The 19,468-nt window shown below is 36.5% G+C and overlaps 4 protein-coding genes across 4 annotated transcripts; 2 read left to right on the top strand and 2 right to left on the bottom strand.

Moving 5' to 3' along the window:
- Positions 1-401: 401 nt before the first annotated feature.
- On the bottom strand, positions 402-2,333 carry LOC111433979 (berberine bridge enzyme-like 13). The gene has a single exon (XM_023071260.1). It carries the CDS (start codon positions 2,206-2,208, stop codon positions 592-594), a length of 1,617 nt encoding a protein of 538 aa, XP_022927028.1. The 5' UTR covers positions 2,209-2,333; the 3' UTR covers positions 402-591.
- A 4,103-nt stretch (positions 2,334-6,436) lies between these two features.
- On the bottom strand, positions 6,437-8,709 carry LOC111434055 (berberine bridge enzyme-like 15). The gene is made up of 2 exons (XM_023071348.1): positions 8,382-8,709; positions 6,437-7,708 (listed from the first exon to the last, which is right to left on the bottom strand). The coding sequence occupies exons 1-2, from the start codon at positions 8,707-8,709 to the stop codon at positions 6,477-6,479; spliced, it is 1,560 nt and encodes a 519-aa protein (XP_022927116.1). The 3' UTR covers positions 6,437-6,476.
- A 2,444-nt stretch (positions 8,710-11,153) lies between these two features.
- LOC111434054 lies at positions 11,154-13,676 on the top strand. Its single transcript, XM_023071347.1, has 3 exons — positions 11,154-11,807; positions 12,114-13,133; positions 13,656-13,676. Exons 1-3 carry the CDS (start codon positions 11,154-11,156, stop codon positions 13,674-13,676), a joined length of 1,695 nt encoding a protein of 564 aa, XP_022927115.1.
- A 3,732-nt stretch (positions 13,677-17,408) lies between these two features.
- Positions 17,409-19,460, top strand: LOC111434269 (berberine bridge enzyme-like 8). The gene is made up of 3 exons (XM_023071677.1): positions 17,409-17,843; positions 18,144-18,759; positions 18,925-19,460. The coding sequence occupies exons 1-3, from the start codon at positions 17,409-17,411 to the stop codon at positions 19,458-19,460; spliced, it is 1,587 nt and encodes a 528-aa protein (XP_022927445.1).
- The last annotated feature ends 8 nt before the right edge of the window (positions 19,461-19,468 follow it).

Raw genomic sequence — 19,468 nt, 5'->3', positions numbered from 1 at the left:
CGATTCATGTAGCCAACTATTCATGTGTTTAATTAAATTTAATTCATGTATTTTGAAAACGCGTCGAGATTAATTCTAACACAATCATGGCATGTCTATTCACTTCGTATTGTTTCATATAATTTGGGATGCACTACAAAATGAGATGAATTTATATAACTTTTGATGTTCATGGCTTCCATTACTCTTAGAACGAGTTTACTACTGTTCAATAGAAAAGGAAAAGGAACAGCTTTACAGGAGAAAGAGCAGTTCAAGAATCAAAATAGTCGGGTGCCTGGCTGATGAAATACTCAGAATGACCAGAGTGCCTAACCCTTGAGGTGAGGTCAAGGACATTGATAGGGAAATGTACGCGCACGCACTTGGAGACGTTTCAGATGCGATAAAAAAGCCTATTCTTTTGCTATCAATATTAAAAGTAGTATCCCACATCGGCCCTTTCTAAACCCACCACTCTAATATTCTCAATCCACTCTTTATATAAGAAAAGTAACCACAAAAGAAAGAAAACTCCTCAAAAAAAGGTGAAAAACCATTATTCAATCTCTTAGAACACTAAAAACTCAATCCCACATCGGATTTTTTTAGTTAGAACCCCTTCTTTTGGATCTTTTTAGTTCTTCCCAAGGAAGGAATGCTCTGTTCATGCCAGAAAAAGTTATCAGGATCAACTTTTGTCTTAATCTCCACAAGCCTGTTGAAGTTGTCCTTGAAATACTTACTCCCCCACTCACTGGCCTCAGCCAAGCTCATGTTGTTCTTCATGTTCATACCCAAATCAAGATCTCTATAGTTCACATAAGCAGCTCTTGGAGCCTTGGAAACATATGGAGCCATGTAGTTATAAAGCTCTCTGATCCATTCAATGTGTTTTGCAGCATGTCTGTTTCCACCCTGCCATAAGCTTAAATACTGAATCTTGAATAAGTTCCCTTTCCGATGTGGGAATGGGATTTCACTCTCTGAGATCTTGCTCATCATTCCTCCATAAGGGTTCAAGATCATAAGAGGGCTGTCTTCAACCAGCAATCTTTTCCACAGACCTTCCAGCCCAGTTTCTGGAATTGGGATTTGAACAAAATCTGATTTTGCTTTGAAATAGTTCTTGAATTGTGGCTTTCCTTGTAGAAGAACTTCAGGAGGTGTTTTAATGGATTCTCCTGCTATGTAAAGAACTGATTTGATCCAGCTCGTTTCAATGCAATCTTTTGGTGTTAAACCCAATTCAGGGAAGCTTTTCTCCATAACTTGGAGGAGTGTTTTGGAATCACCAAGAAAAAGAGCATTGTAAGCTGTTGAAATGGTTCTTTTCTTGGTGGGTTTATCAATGGTTGCTTGGATTATGACTCTAATGAACAAATCTTCATCTAACTTGTCTGCAATTTGCTGCCATTTGTAGAGGATTTGAGTGGCACCTTGCTCCAAGATCTTTGGAACAGTGAAAACTGTCACAGTTTCAGGAACAGGAACCAGCTGCAACTTCCACCAAAGAATAATCCCAAAGCTGCCTCCAGCACCACCTCTAATGGCCCAAAAATAGTCCTCTCCCATCGTCGATCGATCGAGAATTCTACCGTTAACGTCGACGATCCGAGCATCGACGACGTTATCAGCAGCAAGGCCATATTTTCGCATCATGGAGCCATATGCACCTCCTGTTATGTGTCCACCAATGCCTAAGCTAGTGCAAAGGCCAGCAGGGAAGCCATGGACATTACTTTTCTCTGAGATTCTATAGTAAACTTCACCAACCGTTGCACCAGCCTGAACCCATGCAGTGTTATCTTGGATATTCACTTGGACCGACCGGAGTTTCGCGAGGTCTAGAACGACGAATGGAGTTCCGATTTCGGAAGCATAAGAAAGACCCTCGTAGTCATGGCCGCCGCTACGCACTCGGAGATGTATCCGAAGCTTGTTCGAGCAAATTACGGCTGCTTGGACATGAGTGTCATGTAATGGAGTGAAGATAAATTCAGGCTTTGGAAGTGATGGATCTAAGTATCTGAGGTTTTGTGCTGTTGATTGAAGGAGAGTGAAGAATGAAGCATTGTTTTGAGCACAAACAGAGAAGGGAGGGATGGTTTGTTGGGAGTTCATAGCCAAACATTGCACAAAGCTTTGCTCCATTGAAGCTGAGCTTGAAAGTGAAAGGGAGAGCAGAGAGGCAAGAAGAAGGAACATGGAAGAGCCTGAGTGCACCATGGCTTGCTGTTTTGCTTATGATAAAGCTATGAAGTTTGAGATGATGGCTTAAGAACTGATATATATATATAGCTGTTTTGAGTGACAATATGTTGGTTTGGTTAACGTGTATATGAGCTAAGCCAAGCGTCATGCAAATTTAAAAATCAATTTGTCTTAAAAGAACGTTGTTTTGTTGATAACTGAGCGGTTATTGACATATATTGTAATAGCCTAAGCTCACTACTAGCCGATATTGTTTTATTTGGATTTTCTTTCAAGGTTTTTGAAACACGTTTGTTAAGGAGAGGTTTCCACACGCTTATAAAGAATGATTTGTTCCACTCTTCAACGTGAGATCTCACCATCCACCTTTCTTTGGGGCCCAATGTCCGTACTGACACTTGTTTCTCTCTCCAACCAAGGTGGGATCTCACAATCCGCCCTTATTTGGGGCTGAGCATCCTTGCTAGCACTCGTTCTTCTCTCCAATTGATGTGGAATCTCACAATTCACCCTTGTTTGGGACCTAGCGTCCTCGCTGACACTTGTTTGTCTCTCCAACCGATGTGAGATCTCACAATTCACCATTCTTTGGGGCCGAGCGTCTTTGCTAGCACTCATTCCTCTCTCTCCAACCGATGTGGGCTCTCGCAATTCACCCTTATTTGAGACCCAGTTTACTCGTTGACACTCGTTTCTCTCTCCAATCGATGTGGGATCTTACAATCCATCGTTTTTTAGGGTCGAGCGTTTTCGTTGACACTCATTCCTCTCTCCAACTGACGTGAGATCTCACAATCCACCATTCTTTGAGCCAAACGTCCTTCCTACCCCTTGTTCCTCTCTCCAACTGATGTGAGATCTCACAATCCACCCTAGCCGAGCGTCCTTGCTGCCACTCGTTTCTCTCTCCAACTGATGTGGGATCTCACAATCCATCGTTCTTTGGGTCTGAGCGTCCCCGCTAGCACTAGTTCCTTTCTACCGCCGATGTGGGATCTCCTGAACCTTAGATTTTAGGTTTAATAGGTTTTAACATATTTGATACTTTTTAACGTTAGGAATTTATTGGACACAAAATTAAAAAAAAAAAAATTACCTTTTTACTCCACAAAATAATTATTTTTTTTTAATGTCTAATAAATTTGTTAATTTTAATTTTTTAAATTAAAGGACTTGATAAATAAAACATATCAAGTTTAAGGACTAAAGGACTAAATTGTAATTTAAAGTTATTAGAATATTTTATTTTATATAAAGGAATTCCCATATATATTTATTAATTTTTCAGTCAAGAAAGTAGGAGAGAGAAAGAGTGCTATTTTTCACCGTCAACCTCAGTGAAAGACACGTTCTGTTATTTATTTATTTATTTATTTTTAATTTTTATAGTTTAAAATATTCTTCTCACTCAGTTTATTCATACAAATGGGTAATTTCTTTGACCAACCACTTTATTTGTAGTCAATTATATGAATTTAATTGTTTTAAAAATTGATTAAAAAAATATTATTTTGAAATTAATTTAGAAAATATTACACACTTTTTTAATAATTATTAGGCTTCATTTTAATAGTTAATTTAGCTTTTTTTAATTAAATAAATAACAAATTATATATTTCTCCACCTTTTTTTTATTAATTTTTTTCCTTTTCTTAATCAATTAAAACTTCAAATTAATAATTATATTTATTTAAGAATTAATTTGAATAATCTGTTAGTAATTGGTAGCCATTTTTTTACTTAATTTCTTTTAAATTTAATCAATATTACCTAATAAAATTATAAAAATTTGTCTTTTAAGCTTTATATTTAAGAATTACATTAATTTATAGTTATATTAAAAACTCGACGTTTAATTAATCTTATCCTACTACATATGGCTCGTTCACATCAACATCGAGAACTCGAATCCCGAACCAAAAGAAAAAAAGAAATTTAATAATTTAAATAAAGTTGATAATTCTTTTGTTTTTTTATTCATTATAAGCATGACAATATCAACTTTCTTTTGGGGTTTGGAAGAGACTTTGATTTGTGGGATATCAATGTTGAAAAAGTTGCTAAATCAGCGCTACGACTTTTAATTTGTTTACCAAACCATCGTTCCAAAAGTGAAACTTTGTTAGACGTCCAACGTTCTCGTTGATACATCGATTGATGTCTTATTCTATACCATTTGTAACAGCTCAAGCTCATTGCTAGTAACTTTTTTAGGGGCTAGCGTCCTCGCTAGCACACTGCCCAGTATCTAGTTTTGATACCATAACAGCTCAAACCCACCGCTAGCAACTCATTTGAGAGCTAGTGTTCTCGATAGCAGATCGTTCGGTGTCTTGTTATAATACGATTGGTAACCACTCAAACTCAACGCTAGCAAATATCGTCTTCTTTGAATGTTCTCTTTCGAGCTTCCCTTCAAAGTTTTAAAACACGTGGGATCGACCAATTTAATTTAATTAATTTATAATATTTTCCACCTGCCCAAAAAGCAAATTGTTGGTTTTATACATGACTTTTGTAAAAGGCCAAATGTTGTTCTTAGGGAATTAGTGTTACAATTGGGAGTTGGCCAAATGTTCAAAATGCACATACACATATAGGTTCCCCGTTCATACCCTAACACTTTGATTCTTGGATCTCATCATTACTTTGAAAATTAAAACTTGGGTTCCATTGATCTTCATACGAGGATCTAGAATGGGTCATACGTGTTCGTGTTATAAATAGTTCGTTCGTATGACCATTTATAACTTGAACAACCCGAACATACCCGATTCAAAAAATTTCTAATTGAGTTAGGTTGAGTTCATTATTTAATAAGAGTTTGTTTGAGTTGAAAAAATTTATAATCTGAACAACTGAGTTGAGTTGAAAAAATGTCCCAACTCGAACCAACCGAACCGACAAGTACCCCTAAACCAAAATGAGCCCTACCCTCGAGAGAAACTTAATATTTGATTAGATCATAAGTAGATTATTTATTAAATAATTAATGGTACTTTATGGTAAAACGAATTTTTGGCCAAAATATAATTATGTACATCTCGTGAGGATTAACTTTCATGAAATGGTTATATGGATGGAAACAACTTATTCAAAAAATGCATGTAATGACTTATACCCAATATTTAAATAAAGATTTAAAATTTGAATTTGGCACTTGATGATCGTGACATTTCCCCACGATATAGTCACGTTACTTACTACTTGTTTTTTTAGAGCGAAGACCTATCTCCACCGACCGACACGAGTCTTGTCTGCATGTTTTGTCCTCACTCACATGTTTTCTAGAAAAATTCTCAAAAAGTCACTGGAAATAGAATTGTTCCACAGAAAACATGTTTAATTTTAGAATTTCCATGATCGAGCCACTAAAAAAGTAGGTCTACCTTGTTGCTATAGGTTACCGCTTTCAATTCTTTTAAGATTTCTTAGTCATCCTATCTTCAGGACCGTTCTCATTCGGAGCAGTCCTAGTTCATTCATGTACTCCTCCTTTACTTGAGTGTCACAGTGCATAAGAGTGCAAGTCTAGGTCGGTCTACCGTGGAGTGACCTAAAGTTAATAAATAAAAATTAATTGATTAAAGAGTTTAATTAGTTAATTTTATACGATTGGAAGTTTATATTCTATTAGTTTATTTAATATTCTTTCGGACTCATAACAAGTACAAAAATACGAAATTTCAAATTAATTTTTAATATATGTGATACATTAAATGTAAATAAAAAATATATATTTAATTAGAAGGGTTGAAATTAACCTTTCTCTTCTGTATTCGAGTCATTGTAAGAAAGATCTCGTGGTCGAGATTCAACCTTATTGTACGTAAAGCACAACTATATTAAAAACGACTAAATATTCCCGTAAATTTTTTTTTAGTTTAATTCTGAAGAAAAACTTTATCCCAACATACATGGTTGCCTCGAGAGAAGTTTTTTCTCACTCGTCTCTTTAAATGGTAGTATTTCATTTTATTTAGCTGTCTCCTTCTCACCCGTCCCTTTAAATGGTAGTATTTATTTTATTTAGCCTTACACGTCTCTTTGTATGGTAGAATTTTTATTTTATTTAACTGTTTACTTCTCACTCGTCTCTTTAAATAGTACAAATGCCAGCGGTTGAGAAATTCAATCTAAGATATATCTATATTTATATATATATATATAGATATAAGAGAGATATCGTAATTACTGAACTATACTGAAATTGACAAAAAAATAATCTTATTTCATTCTTCGACATCTCTTTGATTTGCGTTTATTACAAAAACGAGACGCCTTTAAGAACGGTAGAGGGACGGAGGAATGCTTTGTTCATTCCAAAAGAAATTGAAAGGATCAACTTTGGTCTTAACCCTCACCAATCTCTCAAAATTACTTCTATAATACTTCAAACCCCACACTTCAGCCTCTTCATACCTTACATTTCTTCCATAATTCCTCCCCAAATCAAGATCTCTATAGTTCAAATAAGCACCTCTTGGATCCTTTGAAACATAGGGTTCCATATATGCATAAACCTCCCTTATCCAACTCAAATGCTTGTAGCTTTCACTACCATTTTCCCAACTCACCATATATTGAATCCCAAAAATGTTCCCTTTTCTATGAGGAAAAGGGGTTTCCAACTCAGAAATTTGGCTCATTTTTCCTCCATATGGTGTCAAAATCAAGTATGATCCTTCTTCTTCTAACACCTTATTCCAAAGCCCTTCCAACCCATTTTGAGGAATTGGGTATGTCACAAAATCCGATTTTGCTTTGAAAAACGCATTGGAAAGTGATTTTTTAAGCAAAATTTGAGGTGGGGTCTGTATAGGGAAGCCAGCAAAGAAGAGAATTGATTGAATCCAATTCATTTCAGTGTAGTTTTCTCTTTGCAATACCAATTCTGGGAATTGGGTGTTCATAAGAGGTATGAGTTTCTCAATTGGACCAAGAAATAATGCCACAAATGAAAGGGAAATTGTTTGTTCTTGAACGCCTATGGTGACATGAAGGAAGAGATCTTCATCAAGTTTGTATGCAATTCTTTGCCATTTTTGGAAGAGCTGAATTGCGCCTTGTTTGGGAGTTTTTTGAACGTGGAAAATTGTGAGTTTTGGTGGTAAACAAACTAGCTTGAGCTTCCATGATAATATCACTCCAAAACTTGCCCCTCCACCGCCTCTAATGGCCCAAAAAAGCTCCTCTCCCATGGTGTTTCTGTCCATGATTCTTCCGTTGAAGTCCACAATCTTAGCATCGATTACGTTATCAGCTGCAAGGCCATGTTTTCTGAAGAGGGTTCCAAAGCCTCCTCCACTTATATGCCCTCCTACCCCTACTGTGGGGCAGCTTCCTGCTGGGAATCCATGGATGAGGCTTTTCTCAGCTATTCTATAGTATAACTCGCCGAGCGTGGCACCAGTCTCCACGGAGGCGGTTTCGGTCTCGATGTCGATATCGATGGAGTGAAGGTTGGAAAGATCAAGAAGGATGAATTGAGATTGTGATGATACGTAAGAAAGACCTATTAAGAATGCAAGTAAGTGATTAGATATAGCTAGTAATAGTGTAATTTGATATTTCAGAGCACGAAATATTGCGTTTGATAACTTGGGTTTGTTGAGGATCGTTGGAAGGGAGTCCCACGTTAGCTAATTTAGGGGATTATGGGTTTATAAATAAAAAATACATCTCTATTGGTATGAAGGCATTTTGGGGAAACCGAAAAGAAAGCCTTATGCTCAAAGTGGACAATATCATACTATTGTGGAGAGTCGTGATTCCTAACATGGTATTAGAGCCATACCCTTAACTTAGCCATGTTAATAGAATTCTTAAGTGTTGAACAAAGAGTGTACTTTGTTCGACGACTTTAGAGAAGGAGTCAAGCCTCGATTAAAGGGAGGCTGTTCGAGGGCTCCACAGGCTTCTGGAAAGGCGCTATAGTGTACTTTGTTCGAGGGGAGGATTTGTAAGAAATACATCTCCATTGGTATGAAACCTTTTGGAGAAACAAAAAACAAAACTACGAGAGCTTATGCTCAAGGTAGATAATATTATACTACTATGAAGAGTCTTGATTTCTAACCGGGTTAATAGTAACTTATCAAATCATATCTAGTGAATATTGATAAATAACTAAATAGAGTATAACCCATCAACTTAAACTTTTGAAATCATCGGTACGTTAACAATACCTTCATAGTCATGTCCACCACTCCTTACTCGGAGCTGCAAACCCTTCTTCTGGGCGCAAACGACTGCGGCTTGAACATGTGATTCATGAAATGGGGTCACCAAGAACAATGGTTTTGAAGAAGTGTTGAGAAACCTTAGATTTCTTATGGATTGTTGCAAGAGAGAGGAGAAGGAAGCACTTTCATTTGTAAAAACCACTTTAGAAATGGGTATTGATTGAGGTGAAGAATAAGAACTAAAGCACTCCACAAAGCTTTGTTGAAGAGCATGAGAAGGAGAAGAAGAAGACAGCCAAATCAAAGGAAGATAGAAGAGAAGAATCCCCATCATGTCTTGTCTTCTTTTTTATGCTTTTAATGAAAGTTTGAGTTATAAATGAGGTTGCAATGTGGAACAATGTTGGAATAATTTGGTGGTTTTGTGAAGAAAATGCCACACGACCATAGTTTTCCCCAAAAATAGTACGAGGAGAAGAATTTTAGGTACTAGGTTACCTTGTTCTTTGGCCTGCAATATATAAATTCCATTGATTGAAGTCAAATGTAATGAATACACTTTTAACATTTAGTTACAAATTTGAATACCATTCCATAATTTTTGTTTGTTTGCACGTAATATATGGCAATCTATTGAAAATTTAAGATAATTTCTTTAAAATTTTAATTTCCATTTTTAAATTTTTAAATTTTTTTATTCACAACATAGGTTTGGGTTTAACACCTCGTGATCTTATCATTGCCTTTGCATCCCTCTCGATCGTGTTTCAATTTTAACCCTTATTGAGTTTGCAATTTAAACTGTCTAACAAGTTTTCGCTCCAAATATCGTTATGTTTTTTTTTTTGTTCTACTCTTAACTCAGTATATTTATGCGTGTTTTGTTGGAGAGATAATCCTATTAATCACCTTCTATGCAAGTTTGACAGAGAGATAATATTTGTGCTTTGTTGGAGAGATAACATCTATCAATTATCCGAACCACAGATTACAGCATCCATTCTTACTTTTTAGCACAGTAAAAAACATTAAACATAGCATGATACAAAATATACTCGATGCTAATATGTCATAGCAATCCCTACAAGTATAATTTGAAGAAAGACCAAATGATTTACTTAGACAATGCATTCCCTTCTCAAATTTACTTTTACGCTTGCCAAGAGCTTTGGATTTTATAAAATTTCTTTGGTAGATCCTAATTTATATTAAATTAAGGTCGATATTGAAATTGAGGAAAAAAAAAAAAAAAAACAGATGAATGAGAGTTGAAACGGATGAAAAAGGCAACCTCACTCACGGTGGAAAGGTTGTCCATGCGCGTTTGAGAGGAGTACTCGCACTTATTGCGTGACATGTGTTCGTCACCGATTGGCGCATTCGCTTCTAATCGATTGAATTTCGAACCTCTGTTGGCATAGCTTTTCGTCGCTTTTCTTTGAATGACTAGTGTCCTCCTCTGTTGCCCGGCATGTGGCATGCTCTCTGTCTCTTTTCGTATGAGCCTTTTGATCTTCATGAGTGTGTCTGCAATTGAATTTCGTGTTTTTAAGATTTTTTCTAGATTCGATCAGGTTTTCTTGTTCTTTCTATTTTCTTTTGTTTTTAACTCCGATTCGTTCCTTCACAAAGTTGAAGAATTTTAATCTAGCTTTTCAACGAAACTGATTTCATTAGTTATGGAAGAAAATAAACACATTCAAGGTTGACCAAAAACTAGCAAACTGGCCATTCTTGAGGCTTGTCGGAACTCTGTGGTGGGCTGAGGTGTAGACGCGTGTTGAATGGTGGTAGGTGTGCACGAGCCGATGCAGTAATGGCGGTGGTAGGTGTTCTCGTCTTTTTCCTTCTCTACCTCTCGATTGACCTCTCTGCTTCACTTCCACGGAGTCTTGTGACTTGTAAACACCTACATTGATAGATCCATGAGACCCCAAAAAACCTAGGCTTGAATTCCATTTCCGACGAAGAATGGATGCTGTTAAAGCATGAAACGTACCTTAGGTGTACGTACAGTCGTCGACGATCTCTTTTGTGGCATGGGTTGGTCGTTCTAGGCATTTAGTTCGTCGATTTAGTCTTGCTGGAAAACGTTTTCGAAATCTCTCTCTACCTCGTGTTTTCCCTCTTTGTTCTCTATTGCAGGTGTTCATGGGAAGTCCAGCTGAAGGTGCCGTCTCGAGAGTTTTGGGGGCGTGCATACTGTTAAAGATCACGTATTTGTTTAGATTGCTGTCAGTTAGTATCTAATTAAATCTCCGTTAGGAGTTACATACAGTTTTTTTATTTGATTTAGTTTTGATTTGATTAGATTTTATTTTGATTTGTTTACTGGTTTGTTACCAGATTTTCTGCAGATTTTTAGGTAGATTTTCTGAATATCTTTTGTATTCTCTGTATAAATATGGAGCATTCTTGCTCTTCATAATTCAATCATCTCATCTACCATTCAATAAATCCCTCTTTCACTAACAATTGGTATCAGAGCTATCTTCTTAAGGGATTTGTGAGATCAAAATGGGAGAATCAAGTTTTTCAGCGGTTGCACCACCGGTCTTTGATGGAGACAATTATCAAATGTGGGCAGTTCGTATGGAGACTTATTTGGAGGCTTTGGATCTTTGGGAAGCAATAGAAGAGGATTACGAGGTCCCTCCGCTTCCAGCAAATCCTACTGTAGCACAAATCAAATTACAGAAGGAAAAGAAGACAAGGAAATCAAAGGCAGAAGCTTGCCTATTTGCCGCTGTATCTGAAATGATCTTCATGCGAATAATGTCCCTTAAAACAGCAAAAGAAATCTGGGATTATCTCAAGTCCGAATATGAAGGAGATGAGAGGATTCGTGGAATGAAAGTCCTGAATTTGATCAGGGATTTCGAGTTGCAGAAGATGAAGGAGTCAGAGTCGGTAAAAGAGTACTCTAACAGACTTCTCAGCATCGCCAATAAGGTGAGATTGCTTGGTTCTGTATTAAATGATTCCAGGATCGTTGAAAAGCTGCTGGTCACTCTTCCAGAGAAGTTTGAAGCCACCATTACTACTCTGGAGAACACTAAAGACTTGTCAAAGATTTCTCTTACAGAGCTCTTGAATGCTTTACAAGCGCAAGAGCAAAGGAGGTCTATGAGACAAGAAGGGGTGATTGAAGGTGCCTTACTTGTTAAGCATCAAGACAGCCGCAGGTATAAAAGCAACAAAAATTTCAAAAATCAATTGACGTATGGAGATTCATTTGCCAATTATCAAAAGACAAAAGGAGGAGGTTTCAAAAAATCCTATCCACCTTGCCGCCATTGTGAGAAGAAAGGTCATCCACCATACAAGTTTTGGAGAAAACCTGACGCCTTCTACTCCAAATGCAATCAACTTGGACATGAAGCTGTGATCTGCAAAGCCAAAGATTTGGTGAAAGAAGTAGATGCACAGGTCGTTCTTCAAGAAGAAGAAGAAGAAGAAGAAGATCAATTGTTTATGGTCACTTCTTCCTCAAGCAAAGAATCAAGCAAGAGCTGGTTGATTGACCGTGGGTGCACAAATCACATGACATATGACAAGGAGTCTTTTGAGGAATTAAGAGACACCGAAGATAAGAGAGTGAGGATTGACAATGGTGAACACTTGAAAGTAAAGGGAAAAGGCACAATAGCTATAACAAGCTATGAAGGTACAAAATTTATTCCAGATGTTTTATTTGTGCCTAAAATTGATCAAAATCTCTTGAGCGTTGGTCAGTTACTTAATAAAGGTTATAAAGTGTTGTTTGAGAATAAGCGGTGCTTGATCAAAGATGCTAGTGGCAAAGACTTGTTCAACGTCAAAATGAAAGGAAAAAGCTTTGCTCTAAATCCGACGGCCTTTATATCCAGAGCTGGTGCCACTGGGACTTGGCACAAAAGACTTGGGCACTTTCATCATCGAGGTTTGTTTCAGATACAGTCAAAGAAGCTGGTAGAAGAACTCACTGACATTGATGATGACATGTCTCCTTACCGTGCTTGTAATTTTGGGAAGCAACATAGGCAACCCCTTCCTAAACAGGCATGGAGAGGCTCGAAAAAGCTGCAACTGGTTCATGCTGATCTTTGTGGTCCTCAGCGAACACCATCATTAAATGATAATCTTTATTACATTGCTTTTATTAATGAACTAACAAGAAAGTGTTGGATATTCTTGCTGAAGCAAAAGTCAGAAGTTGCGGGTGTATTTTGGAAATTCAAAGCCAAAGTTGAGAAGGAAAGTGCATGCTTGATTCAGACTATAAGATCAGATAATAGCAAGGAGTACACTTTAGAAACTTTTAACAGGTTTTGTGAAGAGACTGGAATTGAACATCAATTGACAGCATCATACACTCCTCAACAGAATGACGTCAGTGAAAGGAGGAATAGATTCATTATGGAGATGACGAGATGCATGCTTCATGAGAAGGATCTTCCAAAGCGTTTTTGGGGAAAAGCAACAAACACTATTATGTGCTTGCAAAATCGAATTTCAACAAAAGTTGTGAAGGACCCGACACCATTTGAAGTTTGGTATGGTTACAAACCTTCTTCAAAGTTCGTTAGAGTATTTGGGTGTCTTTGCTTCATTTACATTCCACAGGTCAAGCGTGATAAGCTTGACAAAAAGTCAGAAGTTGGCATCTTTGTTGGCATGTTAGAAGAGTCTAAAGATGAACGACAAGATGCTTTGGTTGATGATGCACCTGTCCGAGGAGGAGCTTTCAGTGATCGAGAAAAACAAAATCTGGGAGTTGGTTGATCGACCTCTAAACAGAAAAATAATTGGCGCAAGATGGGTGTTCAAAAAAAAAAAAAAAAAAAGCTTGGAGTTCACAGCATCTAAACAAAGAGGAGTGTTAAAGATCACGTATTTGTTTAGATTGCTGTCAGTTAGTATCTAATTAAATCTCCGTTAGGAGTTACATACAGTTTTTTATTTGATTTAGTTTTGATTTGATTAGATTTTATTTTGATTTGTTTACTGGTTTGTTACCAGATTTTCTTCAGATTTTTAGGTAGATTTTCTGAATATCTTTTGTATTCTCTGTACGGGAGCATTCTTGCTCTTCATAATTCAATCATCTCATCTACCATTCAATAAATCCCTCTTTCACTAACACATGCGTTTCTTCAGACCGATGCTTGAGAACTCCGGCACCACGCTTTCACTAACACATGCGTTTCTTCAGACCGATGCTTGAGAACTCCGGCACCACGCCAAAATTCTCGAGAATTTTGATGATTTTTTTTTTGTTTTGTTTCGTTTTTTTAGACGAGTTTAGGGACTTCATAAACATATATAGTGCATGATTGTCGTCAGCTCGTACTAAAGTGTTGGATTAAGTCCCATAAAACTTAGTAGAAACGTTACGTCATGTCAAATTATTTTATTTTTATAAGCATAAAAACTAGCTAAATTTTGAAATTAAGTAGAAAATCAGATTTTATCAATTATCTTTTTCATATATTTTCCACAGGGAAAAAAAATCTGCTATGAAATTTCAAAGGTTTGGTTTAATTATTGACGGGAAACTTGGAGATATCAGTCATGATCATCAATGGTAGCGACTTCCGTTATCCAACAAAGACTTTTTGGACACTCTCCAAACACTTAGCCATCCACATCTTGCTAAGTTTGTTAACATTTTTCGAACAATGAACATACAAACCTTCTATAAATAAAAACAATAGATTTAAATCCAAAAATGATAAAAAATTAATATGATCAAGATCAAAAGTAAAGAAAACTCGTGATTCGAATCATTGTACAAGAAGTTTGATCAACACTATCTAAATAACTTTTAACATGCAAGTTCTAAAACACAAGAATTTGCAAAGTAAAAAACTTAATTCTCAACCAAGCTAAAATAGAAACTCTATTCTTTTCGATTCAAAATGTGATGTAAGAAAGGAAGACTTTATAAAGCGTTTCACAACTTTAACCTATACGAGTTAAATACTCACATAACATTTACATTAAAGATAAAATATTGTAACCTACTTAGGCTACAGTATAACTTTAACTTCGATATTAAAATGAACTTAAAAGATATATAAATATTGAAACTACAATTAAAATAATACAATAAAAGAAATGTAGGGTATATTAACCATCTCTAGACTAAGTTCCATAAATTAAACTATTGAGTTCATTGAAGTTCAACTTTGCAAAAGACTCATCATATTCTAGAATTTTGTAACAATCCAAGTCCACCGCTAGCAAATATTGTCCTCTTTCGGCTCTCCCTTTCGGGCATCCCCTTAAAGTTGTAAAATGATTCTAGTAGGGAGAGATTTCCACACCTATACAAGTATGTTTTGTTCCCTTTCCAACTAATGTTCAGTGTCTAGCTCGAGTACTATTTGTAACCACTCAAGCCCACTGCTAGTAGATATTGATTGTTTTGACCGTTACGTACCGTTATCAGTCTCAAAATTTTAAAACGTGTATGCTAAGAAGAGGTTTCTACGTACTTACAAAATAAATAAGTATTTATGGTTTCTTTTTAATTGTCGATTCAACTACTCTTCTAGGGTACTCAATCAAAATACTCATTCTTTTTTATTTTTCCAAATGCATTAATGGGTTGATGGATAAAGTTTAGCTTCCATTTTAATATGAAGATTCAAAGAGGATGTCATTTATTAAGGTTATATGGTCACTAATTCTAAGTGTTTTTAAAAACAAATCTTTATGGCATTTCATCGTTGTAATTTATCATAGTCATGTTTGTCCAAGGCGTATTGCCTATGGTCGCATGTTGGATGTCTTAGTCATGCTTGTCCAGGACGTGTTGTCCAAAGCCGTATACCCGTTCCAAACCCTTTTTACTTTCTTTCATCTTAGATAGACATTTACTATTTCATGTTGTGTCAATACCGGGTGTATGTCGGTCACCAAAATCATGTCTATATTCTCTAAGGCCAAAATGACCTAAAATGTATAGAGGATATGACTAGTTGTCAATTCTTTCTACTTGGGTTAAATGTTATCAAAGTCGTTGTTGTTGCCTACTGGCTTTTAGCTTATAATAACATAACTTTCTTTATAATTGTTTTCAATGTATTTCAAAATATTTCTCTCAAACATGAATCAAGGCTCGAACATATGTCAATATTGTTTGCAAAGTTTGAATTTCACACAACTGACTTATTCGCTGAATTAGAACAAGTGTCGCACAATCGTTGTCCTATTGTCACAAGGGTACGATTGTGACACCGTGCAACCTAGAAATGACTTCAAAGATCAAGATGAAATCAATGTTGTTTTTAAGACAAAAAAAGAAATACAAAACCATCCAAGTCTAGCTTACTAGAGAAGTTGGAAAAATAAATAATTCAATGCCGAGATCGAAGTACGGTAAACCATAGTTGATAACAGTTTGATTTTTAGTTTTTGACAAGAATACTTTCAAAGAACTAATGGTTATAAGTAAGTAGCTTGATGATGATAATTAAGCTAACATGTCAGAGTTACCTACTGACACAACTAGTTAATGTTTTAGTGCACCGTAGGTAAAAACACGATAATATTCATGGTGCTGCTTCAGGATTCTAATGTACTACATCCAAGGTCAGAACGAGCTTACTGCAAGCAACGATAACTCCGAAACACTTGCTAGAAATGTCGACGTTTAATTTCCCTGAAGAAAAGTATGAAGTTTCATTAAATGATGGGTGGCCATTGGGCTACAATAGCAGACAGGTCACATGTTAGAATATTTGGTGACCCGATTGGGAGGGTGACATGAGCGAAAAATGAAGAGCTCAAAGAAGAGAAAGGCCTTGTTTTTCTCATACTTTGGCCATAGGATATGTATCATGTATTAATGTTCCATTTCATAATCAATGAAAATCGAAGTTTTGACTTGATCAATCGAAGTTTTAAATGTGTTTTAGACCTTTAGCTCACGTCTTCTTCTACGTCCTTCGACTCTCTCTCTCTCCCTTCACGTCGTACCACTTGCCTAAAGTGATCTTCTTTTGTGTAATGACTCATATTTGCTATACTTATACCAACAAGTTACTGTCAGAAAAATATAACAAAATTGATTCATTTATATAAGCAACTCTCTTTATTGAGCTTATGATATACACATCTAGAGTATGAGCCCCATAGCCCCTTAGTTTCAGTATGCACTCGTTACGAATCGTTCAAGCTCAGCTATTATCCGAAAAAGAAAAGTAGCTCATTTATAGGCTTATAATTAGATATAAATCCCATACAAAATCAATGGATTATGTATTTACCTTATATGTATTCCAATAGTGGTAACCTAAACTCTCAATCATAGATTATCTATCAAAATAACTACATATACGACTTGACCTTCTCCTCCGAGCCAATCAATGCTAAAAAGTCTTCACCATTTCATCTGGCTCCTTCAACCTTATCTCAATAATTAAGTTCACATTATTCAACTTATCTAAGCTCATCTCCATCATTTATATCACATGGTCTATCCAATGGTTGGTATCACATCACTGAGTCATCTTAACCCATATTTCAACCATTGGTTCCACATGTATCTAAGTTCAAGTTATTTAGTAATGCAAATTATAATGCCTTGGCTATGTTGCATAACTATAGGCCTAGTTATTAGGTTACTATGTGAGTTCTATTAAAGGTTAGCCAACGAACTTGTCATATGATCATGTTGTTGGTAGAGCATCAAGTCATTCAATATAATTATACTGATAGGTTACAATACAAAGACTTTCAATGGTGTCAAATTAACCTTTAATAATAACTTGTCTTGATAGACATAGTCCGTATGAGTATAAGAAGAGTTGATTAAGCTAAGATCAATGTCCTAGTGCCCCAGTGTATACGATATGTAGTACGATCACTAAGTTATTAGGTAAGGATTGTTTAAAGAATCTCGAACAAATCGTTATCTATACTATTTAGGTCGACTTTGATTTTTCTTGGTCAAAATGTATGCAATTTTGCATAGTTTGTCATCAAAGTTTGAATCTTTATAAATAACTTAATATGAAACTCCAAACCCACAAACCCATTAAAATGAAAACATTAAAGTCCTCAGTAATTTTGGTGCTATCATTTTCATTTCTTCTGGTTTTCGCTTCTGCAAAAACAGCTACTGAAAATTTCGTTCAATGTCTTCTCCGCCGCTCTCCGCCGTCCTACCCTATTGCTCCGGCGATCTTTACACCCAACAATCATTCTTATTCCTCTGTTCTTCAGACTTACATTCAAAACTTGAGATTCAACACTTCAACAACTCCTAAGCCATTCCTTATTCTCACAGCTCTCCATGAATATCATGTTAGAATTGCAATTCTATGTGCTCGAATCGATAATCTTCTGATGAAGATTCGTAGCGGCGGCCACGATTACGAGGGAGTTTCTTACGTCTCCGACATTGTCCCTTTCTTCATTCTTGATATGTTCAACCTCCGAAGAATCTCTATTGATATAAAAACCGAGACGGCTTGGGTATTTTTATCGATACTCATTTACTTTATTAGGAATCACGACTCTTCACAATAGCATGGTATTGTCAACTTTGTGCATAAGTTCGCAATGGAGATAGTATTCCTTGCTTATAAACCGATGATCATTCCCTGAATTAACCAACGTGGGACTCCCTTCCAACCATTCTCGACGCACTTCACTCATGGGCTTGAAAATTAGGATAGGATTACGAGCGAGAATAATGTTAATTAAAAAAAAAATGAACATGACATCATTTTTAAGAAACTTTTGACATCATTTATTTATATTCTTTATGATCAGGTTCAAACAGGAGCCACCATAGGAGAAGTGTTTTATAAAATTGCAGAGGAAAGCAAGCTCCATGGCTTCCCGGCCGGAGTGTGCCCTACGATGGGTGTCGGTGGCCATTTGAGCGGTGGCGGGTACGGTAACATGATGAGGAAACATGGCCTCACGGTGGATCAATTCATCGACGCGAAGATAATCGACGTAAACGGGAAGCTTCTCGACCGAAAAGCAATGGGGGAGGATCTATTCTGGGCCATCACAGGCGGCGGAGGATCAAGCTTCGGAGTCGTTGTAGCGTACAAAATCCGATTGGTTCGTGTACCGGAGACGGTAACGGTGTTCAGAGTAAGAAGAACGTTGGAAGAGAATGAGTTGACGGAGATAGTAGATGAGTGGCAGCGGGTGGCACATGTGATTGACAATGATTTGTTCATAAGGGTTACGTTTGATGTTGTAAATGGAACACACAAGGGAAACAAGACACTGAGAGCAACGTTTCTAGCCATGTTCCTCGGAGATTCCCAAACCCTTTTGTCTCTCATCAACAACAGCTTCCCTAAATTGGGTTTGAAGAAACCTGATTGCCTTGAAATGAGTTGGATTGAATCAGTGCTTTTTTGGACAGATGGTAAACTCCCTTTTTACTCCCAAATTTATGATCAAATTTTATCGAAATGGAAGCTTACGGTTTCATGTTTTATCAAATTTTATCGAAATTTCATTCAAATATATCGATTTTTCTTGGAAGCTTACGGTTTCATGTTTTATTCCACTCCCTGATCGAGTTACATAGAAACATCTGTGAATGCCCTATTGAACCGAATGACGGGACGGATCCACCTAAAAAGAAAGTCGGACTATGTGAAAACCCTAATTCCAAAGAAAGGATTTAACAAAATATGGAAGAAAATGATAGAACTTGAAAAACCCATGATGAAATTCAACCCCTATGGTGGAAGAATGGGTGAGATTGCATCAAATGCAACTCCATTTCCTCATAGAGCTGGAAACTTATGGAAGATCCAGTACACAACAAACTGGAATGAAGAAGGAAGCCGACAAGCCGACCATTTGATAGACTTGACGAGGAAACTTCACAAGTTTATGACACCCTTTGTGTCCAAGAATCCAAGAACAGCGTTTTTGAACTATAGAGATCTTGATATTGGTGTAACCCATAATGGGAAGAAGAGTTACTATGAAGGGAGGGGCTATGGAATCAAATATTTTGAAGGCAACTTTGAGAGGTTGGTGAAGATCAAGACCAAGGTTGATCCTGACAACTTTTTTAGGAATGAACAAAGCATTCCAAGATTTCCACATGTTTGAAGATCAAA

The sequence above is a fragment of the Cucurbita moschata genome, unplaced genomic scaffold, assembly GCF_002738365.1.
Source record: "Cucurbita moschata cultivar Rifu unplaced genomic scaffold, Cmos_1.0 Cmo_Scf00044, whole genome shotgun sequence".
Lineage (NCBI taxonomy): Eukaryota > Viridiplantae > Streptophyta > Magnoliopsida > Cucurbitales > Cucurbitaceae > Cucurbita > Cucurbita moschata.
The sequence above is the reverse complement of the archived record's forward strand: the minus strand, read 5'-3'. Positions and strand labels throughout refer to the sequence as shown.

Bases quoted from the DNA above. Each gene is read 5' to 3' on its own strand.
- LOC111433979 (XM_023071260.1), bottom strand. From the start codon at position 2,208: ATGGTGCACTCAGGCTCTTCCATGTTCCTTCTTCTTGCCTCTCTGCTC.
- LOC111434055 (XM_023071348.1), bottom strand. From the start codon at position 8,709: ATGGGGATTCTTCTCTTCTATCTTCCTTTGATTTGGCTGTCTTCTTCT. The intron at 7,709-8,381 runs GTATTGTTAACG...CATTCTTAATAG, and splicing joins TGGTGGACATGACTATGAAG to GTCTTTCTTACGTATCATCA.
- LOC111434054 (XM_023071347.1), top strand. From the start codon at position 11,154: ATGTCCCTTAAAACAGCAAAAGAAATCTGGGATTATCTCAAGTCCGAA. The intron at 11,808-12,113 runs GTCGTTCTTCAA...AGCGTTGGTCAG, and splicing joins TGAAAGAAGTAGATGCACAG to TTACTTAATAAAGGTTATAA. The intron at 13,134-13,655 runs GTTGGTTGATCG...TCGTTTTTTTAG, and splicing joins GAGAAAAACAAAATCTGGGA to ACGAGTTTAGGGACTTCATA.
- LOC111434269 (XM_023071677.1), top strand. From the start codon at position 17,409: ATGAAAACATTAAAGTCCTCAGTAATTTTGGTGCTATCATTTTCATTT. The intron at 17,844-18,143 runs GTATTTTTATCG...CTTTATGATCAG, and splicing joins TAAAAACCGAGACGGCTTGG to GTTCAAACAGGAGCCACCAT. The intron at 18,760-18,924 runs GTAAACTCCCTT...CGAGTTACATAG, and splicing joins AGTGCTTTTTTGGACAGATG to AAACATCTGTGAATGCCCTA.